Raw genomic sequence first — 20,067 nt, forward strand, 5'->3', positions numbered from 1 at the left:
ACATCAATGTTCTAGAGATGAGAGTGGTACTTCTGGCACTACAAGCACTTCAAGACTCTCTACCTACTGGAACTATTGCAGTTCAGACGGACAATGTGTCAGTGGTATGGTACATCAACAAACAGGGCGGGACCAGCTCTTACCCCTTGCGTCGGGAGGCCCTTCGAGTATGGCAATAGGCGAGTTCTTCCCAACATTTTCTGATTGCGATGCACATTCCCGGGAAATCCAACATGATAGCGGACAGGCTCAGCAGGGCTATCCTCATGCCTCACGAGTGGTTCCTGAAACAAGAAGTTGCAGACTTGATTTTTCACAAATGGGGCCAGCTATGCTGCAATCTTTTTGCCACTCCCCTCAACAAGAAATGCAGCAGCTACTTCACCTTAGTCCCCCCACTGAGGACAGTCACCCAGGGTTGCACTTGTTCACGCTTGGCCTTCGGGACTACTTTATGCTTTTCCGCCTTTTCATCTGATCCCAAAGGTAATTCAGAAAGCAAAGTCACTGGGTTGCAAATGCATCCTCATTGCTCCTTACTGGCCTCGTCAGATATGGTTCCCGTTTCTCCGCCATCATCTACAAGTGAAGCCTTGGATACTGGACCCAGTTCTGGACCTCCCGATGTGTCATTCGGGCATGCTCCATCCCTCTCTCCAAACTCTCAAGCTGACTATTTGGTTTCTTCACTTCCAGTCTTAGCCAGGCTCCCCAACATTTCCCCACCAGTACAGCACATCCTGGTGTCCTCTCACAAGCCCGCTACCAGAAAGATTTACACTAGCAAATGGAAGAGGTTCTCTTATTGAGCAAAGAATAATGATATTGATCCCTTCACTGCTCCGGTTCCCAAGTTTCTTGATTTCCTTGCTGAAACATTCAAACGAGGGGCAGCTGCAGCTACCATTAGGGTCCAACTGGCTGCCATCTCCAATTTTCATGTTGGGGAGTTGGGCTCTAACATCATGTCCCATAAGCTGTGCAAAGCATTCTTACAAGGTACAACCCTTTTACGGCCCTCGGTAAGAGACCCCCCCCCCCCATGGCCTAAACTTTGTTTTTGTCTCTCTGGTTCTTCCACCCTTTGAACCAGCAGCATCTTGTCCCCTGAAATTTCTTTCTTGGAAAACCCTTTTCTTGATTGTCATAACCTCAGCTAGATGGGTTTCTGAATTACACGCTTTATCTATTCGACCACTGTATCTCATCTTTCACAAAGATAGAGTCTCTCTCAGAACCAGTCCCTCCTTGTTGCCAAAGGTGTGTTCAGAGTATAATTTAAATCAGTCCATTGAGCTTCCTGTATTCTTCCCCAATTATGGCAGCAAGGCAGAGTATAGACTCCACCAATTGGATGTTCATAGACAATTATGCTTTTATTTACACAGGACCAAGGACTTTAGAAAATCAGATCAATTGTTTGTATCCTTTACTGACAATAAACAAGGTTCTGCAGTTTCAAAAGTGACCTTATCAAAGTGGCTGTCAGACACAATCAGCTATGCTTATAATTTGTGTAACAAAAAGCTTCCAGGGAAAGCCAGAGGACACTCAACCCAGGGCCTTAGCTACCTCTGTTGCTTTCCAAGCCAAATTGCCTTTAGATTCAATCTGTGCAGAAGCAACATGGGCAAATCGTCATACCTTTATCACTCATTACAAAGTGGATGTGGTCTCCCGGAACAGAGCATCCTTTGATTCCACGGTCCTGAAGAGTTTGTTCCAGTGTGCCACCCAAGAACCAGGTGCTGGGGACGTGGTCCCAACCAGCAAGAACGAAGGCGAGATGTGGACAATATAACGTAAAGAAGTTATGTACCTACCATAATGTTCCATGTTTGTTGTCCTTCATCTTGCCTTCCTTCTTGTGCTCCCCCCTTCCCCCTTCCTAGAGGATTGAGAGGAATTCCTTCATTGGCTACACTAGCTGAGTTTCCTGTTGACATACCAGGTTAGTTGGCCAGGCTTTGTTGTTCCCTTTTCTTCCTTAACTTTACATGTGGATTGTCCCTGTATACACAAGTTTACCTTTTGTGTAAGAGCTTAGTAGAAATTTGCATTTTGCTTTTATGGTCTAGTCTGGGCTATCACAAATGAGATCTGGGTAGCTACCACTAGGCATGTTGGGATAGGGGTTAGCCTCGAGCCAGTATAAGCTCTCAAGCTATAGTAAAATGGCCAAGTTGGAGTTGAGTATCGGCTCCGAACCCATCTAGCAAGAAGGAAGTCAAGATGAAGGACAACAAACAGGGAACGTTATGGTAGGGACATAACATAATACCCACTATGCCCTTATCATTGCATCTAGCAGTATAATAGCTCTGAACCAAGGTGTTTTTTTAACTTATGTTTGAGTGTAAATAGCAGCAGCAGAACATGAAATGGGTTACTTTCAACTCAGTTTCTGTCTGCTGTTTACAGTAAAATCACTAAAAAGTATTTGGGAATTATCTGCTTCCCTTACATAGGGAATACTTAAAAGACATAAAGTGGTTTCCAACCACATTACTGGCTTTCACAGCCGGCACAATGTTTCCCCCTTTTTTTTTTCCCTAATTTTTCTTTGGTGAGTAGTACATGGAGCAGACAAATCTCCATGCACTACAAAGAATTATGATCAGATTGCTAATCGTAACTTGAAATTATATGCCACAGATGCCAAGATTCACTCTCAAGCTTCAGAATTTCTTGGCATCCATATCTCAAACACATACTAGCAAGTTATGATCAGCGACTTGATCGTAGCCCTCTGTATTTATGCTGCTGGATGCACAATTTATCAAGAATTTTTTATTGCCAGGACAGCCAGGAAAAATCAGCTGTATAATATATGAGCATAACTATGCTATTAAAAAGAAAAAAAAAAACAAATGGAACCCTCTCTCTCTTTAGAAATACACTAAAGTTTTGATTTCAAAAGATTGTTTTTTATGTTATTGATTATATAGAACCAGTTATTGGGAGGGGAGATGTGAATATGAGAGACAAATTAAACTGAATACTGCTGCAGAAAAGGGACTTAATGACTTTATTAATTTCAAATGTGTTTAAAAAGACATATATTACATAGAGCAGAACACATTTGATGTTTTATATGTTTTAAAGAATATTAATTTTTTAATTTCATTTGCCGATGAATGATGATGATATGGTTTTGTGTTTGTGTGTGTGTGTATATATGTATGTATATATATATATATATATATATATATATATATATACACACACACACACACACACACACACACACACACACACACACACACACACACACACACACACACACACACTCACATAAATATTTAGACAGAGGGAGAGTGCTGTTTGGTTATTTTTATTTAGAGTCCGATTAAGTCATTTTACGACAAAAGTGTCTACTCTGAGAATATTTTTTTTTAATTTGTCTGGACCTATATGGCATTTTTGTCGATCCATTTGATTTTTTTATTTTACACTGTGCCATAATGCAGTCATACCTTTTGTTTGGTTTTGTTTTTGTAAAATGTCAGACATAGCAGTGCATCTTTTCTGAAATACAGCACAACCCATGTCAGCTCTGTTTTCAGCATGGCAAACAGCAACAAAAATAAAAAGCCAGAAGTCTGAAAGGAACCATGGTAACTTTTAGAATGGTTATCAGACCTGAGGCTGGAATAGTTGGCAACAGCACAAGTATCACTCTCCTACTGGAGGTTAGTAACAATCCCTGCAGAGCTGTAAAGAAGTCCCACTCTGAATGATCAGACCAGTTATAGAATATACCGATCCTTTTAGTATGTATCTATCCTAACACATCACACAACTAGAAAGATCCCAGAGGCTGCTAACTAAAAAGATCACAGGACTAAACACTGTCATCTGTCAAGACAGGCTTGAAGCTCTGTTATTACACTGCTTCTCTTCTAGGCGTCCATGAGGTGATTTTTGTCTAACATTTCTTGTTGTTAAGAACTCAACCCTCTTTCATTTCCTGCACCAAACAAAAGCAGATGGCTCCTGAAATGCACAAACTAAAGACATTAATCTCCATCAACAATTACATATGAGATGCCAGAAGGTCACATTTATTAAACACTGATTTCCCCATCTGTAGCATTATTTTCTATTACATGTAAAACAGAGTGATACACTTGCTTCCTTTGAGGCAAATCTTGACAATTGGACATGCACCTGCAAATTAATCTTGGGAATGACTTATTTTGCCTTCCTGGAGACAGGAGGTACTGTATATGGGCAGGTCTTGGCAAGGTTATCGTGGTTCATGAAATAACCCTGTCCTGTAAACTGGTGAATCTATGGATGCTGTCAGGAGACCTGGCTGGCCAACATGTGGGATAAGTGAGTAAGGACAGCAATATCAGAGTAATATCCAGAGACTGTAGGAGTTCCTTCCACAGCCCCTCCCGTTCCCTTGCCAGAATCCCACCTCTTCAGGAGAGTATGAATGGAAAAGAGTTCTTAAGCCTCACAATGAATAGAGACATCCAAGATGTCCCACCAGATCAGAAAAGATTATAATACCATACCAGGACCTTTCTAGTACTCAGAAGGACAAAGGACCTCAGGCCTATATTAAAGTTGAGTGACCTAAACAAATTTATTCTCAAAGAAGTCTTTTAGAGAATCATGACACAGGTGCCAATAATTGCTAGTTCCACACACTGTTATCTGGTTTTCACTATATATATATATATATATATATATATATATATATATATATATATATATATATATATATGTATATGCATGGTTGTAGCCATCCAGAGGTTGAAAGAGGTGAAGGTGTTTTTTTCAGCTGAGCGACTGGCTCCTACCTACACCAACACATCCTTGGAAGTCTCTCCTCAGTCTCGTTTGGTTGTTTGTCATTTGATTACTGCTGCAGTAGCTTTAGCTATGTGGTCCATATCCTGCCAAGGATATAACAGCTATCCAAATCCAAAGCTTCAAGGGCACCTCACACATGCCCAAACTATTACTTAGCTTGAGCTGAGATGAAAAAATAGAGTGATTTGGCTGCAGACCCTTTCAGAGCTTTCCTGCCAAGAAAGAGGATCAACAGTCAGCTAACACTTTCCATACCTGGACAAATAAGTTCTATTTTTGTGGGAAAAACATCCACTTTTTAATTTTGTGAGAGAAAGTGAACTTTTTCATGTGAAATTAATTATTTTGTCACTTGACTTTTAGCAGCTTTTAAACAGAACCATTGTTTTTTACTTTTGTGGGAAAAATAATAAAAGTAATTTAAAACTATATTTTCCGTGGTAATGGTTATACTATTAAATTTTGGATCTTAGGCAAGTAAAGTGGTTTTCACTGTGCCTTTTCATGGAAAAAGTGACTTTTTACTGCTGACTTGTTTTATCAACAACTGGTGCCAAGCTTCTCTAGGAATCAGACATCTTTTTTTTGGCTTTACCATGGAACAACTACCTGATGTTCATCGTGTTACCCTGCTGCAGTCATCACACTTGGGTTATCCTGCCGTCAGGCGGTCCCGCAGTCGGCCCGAATTCCAAAGTCTTGGTCCAGCATCGGTTGCTGTCGCTTCTTCCCTGACGTCAGTGCATCAGGGGTATATAAGAGGCATCCAACACCATTTTCTTCAGTCTTTCTTGCCGCACGGTGCCTGAAGCAGAAGCAGTTTGTAAGTACCGGTCGGCCAACACCCGAGATTTTTGATTTGAATTTCAGTCCAAAGTCTTCAATAAAGCTAAGTACCCCGTTGGGGAACATTTTCTTGCCTCAGTCCGATGTCAGAAAAAGTTAACAATTGCATTTCTTGTGGGAAGCAAATACCTCATAAGGACTTCCATTCCTATTGTATTCCTTGCCTAGGCCCAGACCAAAACGTCACAGGTTGTCGGTTTTGCACTAGGTTTAATAAATGCACTATCAAATGCCGTTTTGACTTCGCATGGCATTACTTTGGTAGGAAATTCAATTATATCATGCCGTCGGAGCAGCCGACGACCGCAATTCATAAAAAACGTAAGGATAAGGACAGGCAACCTAGGAATAAGCCAGACCCCGAGGCCTTAGCTGGGCCTGTCGCTGGTTCTCCGGTTTTCAGTGAGGCGCCTACACAGCCCCTGACGACCGCAGAGCTGGAACCCCAGACAGCTGCCGACTCCCAAGCGGAGTCTACTAGGCCGACACAGCCATGTTCTGACAGCGGAGCAGATTTAGACACCGGTGCAGAGGAAACACCTTCGGTTGCAGAAGGTGTCTTCAGACCAACTACACTCACCATTAAATCTTATGCTAAGCTTAAAACTCCTTTAAAACCTAATAAAGCTGTTCATCAGTCCACAGGTCAAGGCCCCATGCCTAAGAAACAGATGCTTAAGATGGCTGAAGATTTAATTACCCTTATCAGGGGTTCCCATTCCCCTCCTGATAAAAGACCAAGACAAGAGGAGGATTATGCATCCTCTGACCAGGTTTCTCTCTCCTCAGATTCTTCTGAGGAACAGGATTACACTTTTCCACCTTATGAGGATTCTGATGCTGAAGACTCTATTCCCTCAGCATCTCCCCCTGAAGACTACTCCTTTGGGGAAACATTACATACCATGAGGGAACATTTCCACTGGGAAGGCCAGGATTACTCAGATTCTAAGAAAAGGCTCCGAGAGTTCCTTTTATTACCCCAGCACAGACCTCTTGCTATCCCTCCTGTTTTAGATATTGTGGATGATGTCTTCTTGGAGTCTAGTTTAAATCCAGACTCTCTACCTCCTGCTCCAGCCAAACCAGACAGATACTACAGAGTACCTGACTCACACAAATTCCTCTATAAGAGCCCTGTAGCTGACCCAGAAACCATTTCCCAGGGTCCTAAGGGAGCAAAGGCTTCTATGGCTAAAAATCCTGTGCCCTCTGAAAGAGATTCCAGAGCCCTACATAGATGGGGAAAGAAAATATACACCTCTGCAACTCTGGCTATGAGAGCATTAAATTGTCAGTTTCACATGTTGAAATATCAACAATTTCTGATGTCTCAGTTAAACAAAAAATGAGCACACACTCAGAACAGCCTGAATTCAAGGAAATGCAGGATCTGTTGCATGCAGCTGAACAGGTGGGCAAGCATACTTTACAATGCGGATTTGATTCACTGGAAGCTTCCTGTATAGCAGCTGTTACTGGCTCAGTCATTCGTAGACATGCTTGGTTAAAAGAGCAAACCCTCCCTGACCATGTTAAAGCAAAATTATTAGATGCACCTTTACAACAGGATGTATTATTTGGTGTCAAAGCAGAAGAGGTTTTAAAGAAAATGGAGGATAAGGCTAAATCTATGCAAACGGTCAAGGATTTCTTGCAGGTACAGCCCCCTCGCTTCAGCAGAAATTGGCCAACAAAAAATTGGTCCTTTCCAGCTTCAGACAGATCACAGAGGGGCAAATACAGACACCCAAGGGGCAGAGGTCAGTCACAGGGCCCTTACAAACCTCGCCAATGGGGTTCTGCTACCCAGAAAGGAGGAGAAGACAGGCACCAAGCTAGCAGAAGGCAGCCACAATGACTCTATCCTCAAACTACCAAGCAAATCTCTCCTGGCAACACCCTTGGGAGGAAAACTAGCATTTTTTGCAGACAACTGGCACATCATCACAAAAGACAAATGGGTTCTAAACATTGTCTCTCAAGGATACAGATTCCACTTTCATACCTTACCAAGGATCAAAGGAATGCCAAACCTGCCAGCAAATCAATGGGCAGAGGCACAAAAACAAATTACACCTCTCATGAACATGAGAGCCATTCAACAGGTACCTACACAGGAGCAGGGACAAGGATTTTACTCAAGACTCTTCCTAGTTCCAAGAAAGGACAAAGCATGGAGACCCATTCTGGATCTTTCAGTTCTGAACACCTGTCTGCAAGTACCAAAATTCAAGATGCTAACACTACAGCAGCTTCTTCCCATGCTGGGCAAGAATGCTTGGCTAGTCACTTTGGACCTCAAGGAGGCATACCTGCATGTCCCTGTCAGACAAAATTGCAGAAGATACCTCCGCTTCATTGCAGTTTCAACACATTATCAATTCTCTGCACTGCCCTTTGGCTTATCTACTGCACCCAGGGTCTTCACAAAATGCCTGGCACCAGTAATTGCATACTGCAGACAAAGAGGAATTGAAATATACCCATACCTGGACGACTGTCTTATTCAAGCAGAAAACAAGGACATTCTTTTACAGCATCTGGCATTTGTCAAGCACCTTCTAAATTGCCTAGGGTACACAGTAAACAAAAAGAAATCAAAACTAGTGCCCTCACAAAACATAACATTCCTGAGTGCCAGCTTGAATACAACGGCCCAGATGGCTTATCTCATGCCAGACAAACAACTATAGCTGTTTCAATATTTCAAAATAATGGCAACAAAGACCCATCTCCCTGCAAGAAAAATTCTGCAGGCTTGGGATTCATGGCATCTTGCATACTACTAATACCATTTGCAAAACTGCATATGAGGAAATTACAATGGTACCTGAAAAGTGTATGGACTCAGCACAGCCACAGCTTGGAAACAATGATTCCACTCATTCCCTGCCTTCAACAGGAGTTTCTATGGTGGGCATAGGCATGTCACCTCAACAAGGGTCAGCCTTTCACCTTACCCACAGCCAGGCAAACTATGACAACAGATGCATCGGACTATGCCTGGGGAGCACACATGGCAGGACAGTGCGTTCAGGGCAAATGGACTACAGATCAGAGACACCTGCATATCAATCAAAAAGAAATGCTAGCAGTGCAGAATGCCCTAACAGCTTTCAAGGACCTTCTACATCCAGGACAACTACTAATAAGGACAGACAACACCACAGTACATAAACAAGCAAGGGGGCACACATTCCTACCGTCTATGCAGGCAAGCAATGACCTTGTGGCACACTGCACTGTCTTACCAGGTTCAATTACAAGCACAATTCCTGCCAGGAAAGAAAAACACATTGGCAGATGACCTAAGCAGAAACATCATGGATCCACACAAATGGAAACTAGATCCACAAGTATTTGCAATGATAGCTCAAAAATGGGGACACCCAGACATAGATCTGTTTGCAAGCCCCCACAACCACCAACTTCAAAACTTTTGCACAAGGACCTTCCATCCACTAGCTTGGAAAGTGGACGCTCTCTCATTCAGTTGGAAAACATTAACAGTGTATGCCTTCCCTCCACTGCCTCTTCTAGCAAAGGTACTGCTGAAAGTCAGATTAGAGAGGCCACAAATGATTCTCGTTGCACCAGACTGGCCACGCAAACATTGGTACCCAACTTTAAGGAACATGGCCCAGGGCCCACCATGGATTTTGCCACAAATTCCTCACCTGCTCACCCAGCGAGACAATCTGATTGTACACAGCCAACTCAAGACTTTACACCTGGCTGCATGGCAAATTACCTAAACAACCAGCCAGCACCTTTATCCAAAGCTGTTATGGATGTCATTGTGGAGGCCAGGAAAACCTATTCAGACAAATGGAAAAGATTTTGCTCCTGGAACCAGGCTAAAGGCCTAAATCCCCTGGAGCCGAACATTCCTCAGATTCTACAATATTTAACTGAGATGTTACACAAAGGACTTTCCTTTTCATCTATTAAGATCCACGCCTCAGCAATTTCAGCTCATTACAGCACAGATCCTCCTTTATTTTCACATCCACTCCTAAGACAGTACCTCAGAGGGGCTAAGAACTTAAGACCGCCAAGGAGAGCTCCAACACCTACTTGGGATCTCAACTTTGTTCTGGAAAAGCTTACACTGCCGCCCTTTGAACCAGCTTTTTCAACTGATGTAAATTTTCTTTCATGGAAAACTGCCCTACTACTAGCAATAACCTCAGCTAGAAGAGTCTCAGAGCTACAGGCACTAATGGCAGTGGAACCTTTCCTCATTGTTCATCAAGACAGAGTTTCTCTATGAACTAATCCTTCCTTTATGCCAAAGGTGGTATCCAGTGTGGTCCTAAACCAAACCATTCACTTGCCCACCTTCTTCCCAAATCCCCAGAACAAAGGAGAAAGACTCCTGCACTCTTTGGACATTCACAGGCAATTACGTTACTACCTGGATAAAACTAAGGCTTTCAGAAAAACTGACCAGCTCTTTGTAGCCTATGCTACAGATCACAAGGAAAGTCTATCTCAAAACAGACCATTTCTAAATGGATAGGACATTGCATACATTTCTGCTACACACATCATGGGAAACCAGTACCTGCTAACATTATGCCCCACTCCACCAGGGCTACAGCTGCATCATCAGCCTTTCTCAGGGGAGTGCCAACCAAGGATATTCTAGAAGCTGCTACTTGGAGTTCTGTGCACACCTTCACCAAACACTATCACTTACCTCTTTACTCTAAGACTAGAGCTGGTTTTGCCACTACAGTTTTTCAGGGCCTACTAGCTTCTTCTAACCGTGTTTGACTCCACCTCCCCTCCTTAGCTTTGGGATTCAACCCAAGTGTGATGACTGCAGCAGGGTAACACGATGAACATAGTACAGTTTTGTACCTACCATAAATGTAGATGTTCGAGTGTTCACCCTGCTGCAGTCCACTGACGTCAGGGAAGAAGCGACAGCAGCCGACGCCGGACCAAGACTTTGGAATTCGGGCCGACTGCGGGACCGCCTGACAGCAGGATAACCCAAGTGTGATGAATGCAGCAGGGTGAATACTCGAACATCTACATTTATGGTAGGTACAAAACTGCACTTTTCTTGGTTCCTCCTTATTCCAACCACAAAAAAGTAATAAAAGTAAAGAAGTAAATGACACGCTGCATTCGTTTAGAGTTATCAAACATTTATGTTAAAGTGCATTAGTATTTCTGAGATCCTACTTATCTTGATTTTAAGAATGTTATTTTTGGAAACATCCCCTGCTATTGAAAAGTGAACAATGAAAATACAATATGCCAGGTTACAACTTGTTTGTAATGTGTTAGTGCAGTAAGGTACATCAGGTTTATAAAATCATTCTGTTGAAGACACATGATACTGATCAATAATGTTTGTTTCACATTCCTTCCCAAAGCTAATTTTTTTTAGTAGCTCCCTAAGTTTGGTCATGAGCTCTTGAAGCCGCTGCATTAGAAAGTGGGTTTGCTATGGTGGAAGTTTCAGAAAAGTGAAGCTTTATTTCAGGTAGAAGTTTCAGAAAAGTAAAGCTTTATTTCATATGTTCTGCCCCAAGTAATTCAAATCTGAGCATAAAAATGTTTTTCAGACTTTAAAGAAAAACAACATCTTATCCAAACTTTGACAAGAAAGCTTCTGAAAGCAACACAGGATGATTCTGTGCCTAACCCCAGTATTCACATTGGTCTGCGCCTTGCTAAATATCACAACCACGAGATGGAAAACAGTTACCTCCAGCGACTACGAAAAGAACGAGAGTCAGACTTCCTTGCAAGGTATGTACCATATAAATAAATAAATGTTTTCTGCACATTGTTGGTCAGACTGAGTATGTTTAATGTATAAGTTTATTTATAATGTATATTAAATTCTTCAGGCAGTTGTATGAGCAGTAGACAACTAAAGTAACAGCTTTATCTGTAATCAAAGTTGTTTTAATTATACTGATGTGCATCTTTAGATCACTGTTATAGTGGCATGTAACTACAAAGTAATATCCTGCTAAGGATCAGATGTAAGGCCAGTATATGAAATATTTAGGTGCACCATATGTTTGCAGAAGCTCGAGGTCATGCTGGTATAAACTCAGATTTACAGAAGCCAAAACTTAGAACTTTGATATCCTTAAATGTATCAGTTATACTCGTCTTTTCTGTGTCTGCAGTGGTTCAGCAGCTGGCTTATTCACTCTTTTGAGAAGATAAGTACTCCATTGAAGACTTTCCTTCCATTTTTTGTGAAAAAGTTCTTGTATTTATTATTTCTAAGAAGAAAAGAAAGTGTCTGTGTGGCATGGAGATTCCTTACAAAGATTCCCACACAGCTTGCTTGTTTAGTTTAGAGGAGTGACATGATTTTAGGTCATGTAGTATGTTTATCTGTTTCACACTGTGACGACCGTGCCCTGGCCCAGGAATCAAGGAGCCTCAATCCTCACCACTAACACCAGGGAGGTTGTATCATAGAAGAGAAAAGGGTAACTAATACACACAGTAAGGTACAATTTCCCTTAAGTGCACACAGAGATCACAGTCAGTCTGGGGCTGGTTGCTCCCTTGCTCACCAGGTCCCCAATAAGACTCCCCACTGGCACAGCTATAGGGTCCAGGTCTCAGCCTAACTAGGCAAGCTAAAATCTCCAGTGCCCTCTCTGTCCAACCAGTGCTTCGTGTCCCTGCCAGGTAGCTGACACAACGCATACACACTTTGAAGTAAGTATTTGTACAACTTCACAGACACTCCTAGGAAAGGCTGACACAGATTCTCCAACTGTGCCCCTTTACCCAGTAGTAATTACTGCCACCACCCAGTTAATAATATCAGCTACTAAAAGGCCCTTAAAAGGGTGTCCAATTATTACTGTGCAATATTAATATCCAATGGTAGTATGACTAACAGTCAAGGCTTACTTTAGAGTGGCCTATTACAATAACCTCTATAAATATGCAATGCACTCTAGAGCTTATCTCTACACAAATCAGCCACAGGTAGAAGGTTTTAAAAATATTTAATAATAAATAATTAAAACAAAAGACAAAACTACTACACCACAGCTATATCTAAGAGTTCAGAGATCACACATAAACTTAAAATATTACAGTAGGACAGGTCTGATTTCAAAGAAAAATACCTAATTAATCTTTACTAGCTTTAACTATTCCTACAAGAAATCACAGTGCTAAAACTTACATGTGAGCACAAGGCAGAGTGCTGATAAGTTAGATGTCCAAAGTCAAAATACTTCCAGTCTCTTCTGAGAAATAGTATTTAAACATTACTAACAAACATGTTTGCTGGGTCCCTCCCCAAATTACATCATTTTGACACTTAGGTTTTCCCAGGCAAACAAACTGCATTATTTAGCAATCTAACACCTGCACTGAAACTTACTACAATAGATGACATTTCACATGTATATTCTAACAGAAACTAGAGCAATAAAGCTCCTTCCACATCTAAATTCTGGTCATAAACTTTAGCCTTAAAACAATGGGCATGAAACCTTCATCCAGCCGCAGTGGAGCCGAATTCTAACATGAAAGGGTCATAACATGCTTCACTGGGCCAGTAGAGTGCAATGTTGTCACATATTTTGCAGTTCCACATTTCACACTATTCTTTACACTCAAGAAACATGTCTGTATTTTACATTTATTATCAAAAAAACATGCCTGTATTTTACATTTATTTATACAGTTGATAGAATTATGTATCTAATTCTATTTGACTAGGCTGGCAGCCCTCGCCCATCTCTCCCCAATCGTCACACACACCAAAAAGTGTTAGTTGTTAGCCGCATGGTATAGAGGGATAAAAACCTAACTATGGACCAGATGACCTGGATTCAATTAATGGCTCAGGAATCTAAGTCATAATCATTCTTTAAAATGTTCAGATGCTTCTGCTGATGCAGAATCCCGAGCAGCTGCAACTATGTCAGTCATGCGCAGGTATGCATGGCTTAAATCTCAGAATATGCCAGAGGATGTCAAGGCACAGATTCTTAATGCTCCACTGGTCAGGTTAAATACTGTTTGGTACTTCTTCTGCTGAAGTTTTGAAAAAATATGATGGGGGGGGGGCTCATCCAAGGAGTCAAGCAGAAGTTTCAGTCATCCATTCCTAAGTGTAACAGAAATGACCCTTCTAGTCTTAGACCCTTATACAGAAAACCATTGAAACAATCCCAAACAAAAGTTTGGGAAGGGAACAATCCAAAAAAAACAATTGCAAGGCAGTTCAAAGAAAAAAAGGATATTCTGCCTAGGGCCAAGGGGAGTCTGAGAAAAACAATGCACCATCTCCTCTCCACCATGGCTATCCTCTGAACCTTGCCAATCAATCTTTCTCTTTATCTTCCCGTCTGGAATCAGATTGCAACACCAGGTGTTAGAAATCATCCAGAATAGATACAAGTGGAAACAAGACTGTTTTACACCAAATTTAGGGGCATACCTCTCATCCTCTTAGAGCAAGAAATCGAGACAAAGGCATAAATAAAAGTGGGACAAAGACCCAAAAATAGGGACAATTTTTAAATGTTGCTGTTACAAACTTAGAAAGTTGATAGAATAATAGGTTTTGCATTAGCATTAGCATGAATTTTGTTACTGCGGTGGTGGTGCTGCGGTAGCGTTGTTGCCTCACAGTAAAACGTTGTCCTGTTCGATTCTCAGCTAAAGAGTCTTCTGTATGGTGACATGCGTGAATAGGCGTACCTTCATTGAAGATTGTGCATCAGGGCTGGCAACTCAGCACGTAAAAATCTACTGCCAATCATTAGCAGACCGGAGTTCTGCTGTGGCGACCCCTAACCGGGAAAAGCCGAAAGACACAACAACATTAGCATGAATTTTCTGAAGGATATGAAATCTGAAACTCAAATGTCTGTCATTATTTTTCTGACTTCAGACTTTAATTATTTGCCACTAATATGCCAGAAAACCACAATTTTATAAGAAAGGAACCAAAAATATGAAGCAAAAATGTAGACATTCTGTGAAAATCTGTACAGTTGAGAGGTAAGCTTATGGGTTCTTACACACCCAGAGAATTAAACCCATGTCTTCCCTCCCATCAGTTCTCATGCTATCTCAAGAAATAAGAGAACCATTAATAATGATAGATTTGTAGAAAATGGGGCTAATGGCATGGGGGGGTATTACACTAGCATGTATTTATATTCCATGTATAACAGCTACAATGGAGCTTAAGAAAATTTTAGGAAAAATAATCCGCTTTCAGCAGGGAATATTACTTATAGTTGGGGACTGAAATTTGATTTGCAATGGTGAGGATGTATCTAGGGGCCTAGGAGGGAAAATATATCAAAATGGGGTAGATGTTTGAAGAAATGTATGAAATTATTTGAAAATATAGCTAGGGAGTGGAATAAAATTAAAGTGGAGTTTAAAAATAGAGTGGACATAAAAGAAATGATTAAGAAGTAACAATAATTATTTAAAGGGACTGACAAAGGTTAAAGTTTTGCAGAATTGGGAGAGTCTTACAGAATAAGAAAAGGCACAGACTTCCAAAATGGCTACACACTGACAGCTTAATTTCAGCTCTGCCAATGAGAGCCAGTGAACTTGTCTTTTTGCTTGGGAGCCAGCAAAAAAAGAAATTCAGAGAACATGAAAGAAAATCAATTTCAAAAGGCAAGGAGAAAACACTTGACTGGGAAGAATTCTGCAGCTGTTCAGCAAAAAGCATTGTAAGCTCCAGATTTGGTGCAAGACATGACTTACAGTAACCTAAAGGAAACAAATAAATGAAATGCACTCAGTGGATTAAAATAAATGAAGTAGTGAAGGAGTATATCAACTCAAATAACAAAAAACTGGAAAAAATGGAAGAAGCTTTAAACAGATATTCAAATAAGGTGATAAAACTGCAGTAATGAGAGGTCAAAATGAAGAAAAGCCTGGCTCAATATCAGATTGCTTCAAGACAAGATGTTTCAAAAAGAAATAGAATTAGAGGGCAGAGCACATAGGGAAAACCTGAAAATTTTTGCTGTACCACAGAAGCTGGAAAGAACAATCAGTATTAATTTTATGAAAGCACAACTAAGCAAATGGACTGGTATTCCACAGCAGATGTTGTTAATTGAAAGGGGATAATGTGTATATGCTCCAAACCTGGCCATGAGAAACAACCCAGACCTTTAATAGTAAAGATGCAATCCTACCAGCAGAAAAATTTGATTCTGACAAAACTGTGTCAGAAGGACATAGTACTAAAAGTGGGAAACAGTACAGTGTTTGTGGAAAATGATTAATCACTATACAGCAGGCAGAAAAGGATTACATTTATTCTAGTAATCAGAGAATGTTTCCTAAGTATCTCTTATAAAAAAAACACTTTCCACAGAAGAACTATGCAGAAAAGTGAATAAAAACAAGTAGTATTACAGGTAAAAACTGCTGTCTACTAAATCTCCTTACCCAGGGATGTGTTGTTTTGTTCCTGAGCAGGACTCATGTGCGAGGGGTGTTAGAACCTTGTCCTGCTTCACGCAGACATAGTTCTGTACATCTGAAGTTGTTGACTATCAACAGGCAGTTACACCACAAACAATGAGGAGTAATTCATTGAAATATGTACGAAATGTAACAATTGCAATTCACTATGTGGCCACGTAAAGGGGTTTGAAATGGGTTGGTTGTCTTCTTGTGAACATGCCAACTGTCATGAGTTGTAACATTATGGATGACTGAGAAGCAGCAGTCATGTGGATAGCTCAGGAAAAAACACTACTTCGAAGAGGAATTTTACTGTTATTCCTCTTCCTACATGAAAAACAATCTCACTGAATAGAAGTTAACAGATGACACACCCCTTCTTAGGTTAGCAGGCATTGTTTGTTGAAAACATTACAAATTAGGGTACTTCGGAAACGTGGTTGTGATAATACGTAAGTGCCAGAGATTCTGTTTGTAGTTCTTCTGATAATAAAACCCATAGAGAAACCGTGCCAGTTAAATCTTTTCCAGTGTCTCAAAGGAAAATGCTTGAGAGACAGAAAAAAAGCACAGGAGTTGACTAGAAGAATTTTAAGTACATGGGAAATAAAGCAGAGACTGGATCTGGAAGGTGGAGAGCAACAGGAAGAAAACCAGAAATTTGGAAATTGCCAAATAAATGTGGAATTACAAAGCATTAATTATATTTGTGAAGCATGACAGAACAAGAAAACCTGTAAATATTGGACTTCTTTGACTTTGTTAAACTTGTAGGGGACTCCAAAGCATATGTCCTGCTTCATGTCATTAATGTTTGGAAGAACATTTAGGAGGGGGAAGGAGAAGAAGGAAAGAATTAACTGTAAGTGAATTTTTTTTTCTTAACAGTAGCATTTTTATAATGTATGACATAACCTGCATGCTATAAACTAAAGTTTTCTCAGTTATTTTCGAGTGTAATAGGGATACTAAAGTAAACAGGTGCCCCTGTTTTTTTTTCCTTCTTTCTTTCTCCTTGTTCAATTTTAAGAAATGTAGGCGCTGCAGTGTAAAAAACAGAAAAGTCTGGTTAAAAATGCATGATACAAGAAAAATGTATGTGCTTTTTCTACTGTTGCACAGGGGAATGACTGGATTTAGGCCCTTGGCTTGAGCTAGTAGCAAGTTTTAAGGACCAGCAAATAAATAAAGAAGAACACTAAATATAATAAAAAAGTTTTTCCCTAGTAAATAAATGAGTGCTTCTAGTAGTGGCAACTGCATATCTGTTTCTCATGTCTCTATGGAGATAATCTGATAAGGGGCAGTAAAACAGAATACTTTCTTTTAGTGGCTTTCTTTCAATGGCTAGGAGGTAATGGTTTCTGAAAGCATCCAAAGGTTTTTCTAACCTGGAAGAACATTAAATCAAAAACAGAAGCACATTCTGTACCATGCATCTTACCATGGATAATCTTCCGTATAGATTAATCCAAGTCTGTGAGTGTAGCTGTCAGTGTGGGATAATTGTTCCTATTAGGAGGATTAAAATTCAGTATTTGAAGATGTACATAGTCTTGCGTGTTAGTATTAATAGGCTTTAGGGGTGTTCTGGGGCTGTGTTTGTTTTTTTGTTTGAGGGTTATCACTAAAACAAAGTTTTTTTAAGATGTGACATAAATTCACATGAATATTACAAGAAACAGCTGTATAAAAGATCAACCTGAAAAACATTAGTTATGCATCTAACACAAAAGCTGAAACTAGACATTTTAAAAAAACTGTTACACATAACAGGTGGGAATAATAACTTCTTAACATAATGACAGCACTTTTTATATTGTCTTTAAATATAAATGGTCTCACTGATATATACAAAAAAGAAAGTGTAGTAAACTATATTAAAAATGTAGAATACAAAAAGCTATGCTACAGGAGACACATTTGGAAATAAATGAGGATTTGATTTTGATAAAGAAAGGATCTCAGGATAGATACTCAGTGGAATATTGGACAAATGAAAAGGGGAGTACTTATATTAATTGTAAGAGGAACTCCAATAGTGATAGAAGAGGGAAAAAAGATAATAATTGTAGATTTCTAGTACTAAGGGTTACTGGAGAGGGAAGATGATTACTCTGGCATGTATTATATTCTACCTAAAACTGCCATAATGGAGTTTAAGAAAATTCTGGGGAGAAATAAATAGCTTTCAGCAGGAAATATTGCTTAAAAGTGGGGACTGGAAGTTGATTTGCTGCAGTGAGGATGTATTTAGGGGGCCCAAAAGGGAAAGTATAACAAAAAATGGTAGATTTTTGAAAACAAATTATGAAAATATTTGGCATGGAAAATGTCGAGTCTGTAATAGGAGTTCTGAGTGAATGTACCTATTATTGTTCCTCAAGGTATAAAGACTGGGTTAGGCTAGACAGAATTTATATTTCCCAGGAACATGTGCATTTAACTGAAAGTTTTGATGTGCATCCAATAACTATTTCAGATCATGCATGAGTAGTAACTAAAATAAAAATGCAGTGTAATGAAATAACAATGAAACACTGACGCTTTACAACCTATCTGTTAAAAAGAGAGGAATTTAAGGAATGGGTAGTGGAAATTATTTGGGAGTTATTAGGGAAGATAGAAATAACTTCTGAAAATATAGCTGGGAGTGGGATAAAATTAAAGTGGAGTTTAAAATAGGGTGGAACTAAAAGAAAGACGGATATGGTTAAGAAGTAACAAGAATTATTAAGAGGTACTGACAAAGATTAAAATATTGCAGAATAGGGGGACTCTCACAGAACAATAAGAGGAGCAATTGCAGAATGCTAAACAGAAAATAGAGGAGTACCTCGATAATGTACATGAGTTTAGAAAGACCGCTGTTAAGCAACTGTTTTTTTGATAATAACTCCAGGGCACCAAAACTTTTAGCACAACGACTCAGGCAACAGAAAGTGGAAAGGGCTGTCACTAAACTTAGGGAGCCTCTAACAAGGAAGATAACCAGAGATCTTGTAGAGGTACTAGAAATATTTTGGAAATTTTATGAAAATCTGCATAAAGCAGGGAAATATGGAAATCAAGTAAAGGTGCAAAAGTAAATGTTTATGGAAGAATTAAGTATGCCAAGGTTAGAGGTAGATGAGGCTGAATTACTAACAGTTAGGATTGGAGGCAATGAGATAAAATGGTGATGTATAACCAGTCTACAGGAAACTCCCAAGGAATAGATGGTATTCCTGCGGAAGTTTGTAAGCTAGGAGGGAAAAACTAATAAAGATATGTGTGGTTTTAACAGTATTTTAAAAGGAGGAGAAGCACCAACATCCTGGAAGAAAATGGTGGTAGCTGTCGTACCTAAAGATGATAAAGACCCATCAAATCCAGCTTTGTGTAGGTCATTTCCAATTATAAACCATGATTATACTCTTTTTATGTCAATAATGGCCAAAAGCATGGCAAAGGCGATGGCAAAATTGATAGATATGGATCAGTGTGATTTTTTGGAGGGGAGGCAAACATTTGACAATATTAATAGAACACTGATGATCCAAAGGGAAGCAGAATGTAAGAAAATATCACTGTTGTTGTAGGGTCTTGATGCAGAGAAAGCATTCAGCAGAGTAAGCCGGGATTTTATGAGCAGGGTAATGGAAGCATTTGGATTCCCTGATAAAATTATAAGGTTGATTAGGAGGGTATATGAGGGATTGGAGGGGAAAACTAAAGTGGGTGGGTTTCTCTTTGATAAGTTCTGTTGAGCAGAGGAACCAGACATGGGTGTCCTCTTTCCCTTTGTTATTTGTGTTACATTTAGAACCATTGGCAAAGAAAATAAGGGACTCAGAAATTCAAGGATATAATTGATATGGTAGCCAAAAAAGTTGGCTTTATTTGCAGATGATATTATTTTAGACCTGATAAAAGCAGAAAAGGCCACCT

The 20,067-nt window shown here is 39.9% G+C and overlaps 1 protein-coding gene across 5 annotated transcripts in view; it reads left to right on the forward strand.

The window, feature by feature from the left end:
- Positions 1-20,067, forward strand: part of TCN2 (transcobalamin 2) — a 2,080,282-nt gene that overhangs the window by 1,218,812 nt on the left and 841,403 nt on the right. For all 5 annotated transcript variants that reach the window (XM_044068453.1, XM_044068452.1, XM_044068454.1 and 2 more), the window contains one exon: positions 11,259-11,445. In XM_044068453.1, coding sequence (XP_043924388.1) covers positions 11,259-11,445 — 187 coding nt within the window. The remainder of the gene's footprint in view (positions 1-11,258; positions 11,446-20,067) is intronic.

Source organism: Protopterus annectens, chromosome 4.part0 (genome assembly GCF_019279795.1).
Source record: "Protopterus annectens isolate FY-2018-M chromosome 4.part0, PAN1.0, whole genome shotgun sequence".
In the NCBI taxonomy this organism is placed as follows: Eukaryota; Metazoa; Chordata; order Ceratodontiformes; family Protopteridae; genus Protopterus; species Protopterus annectens.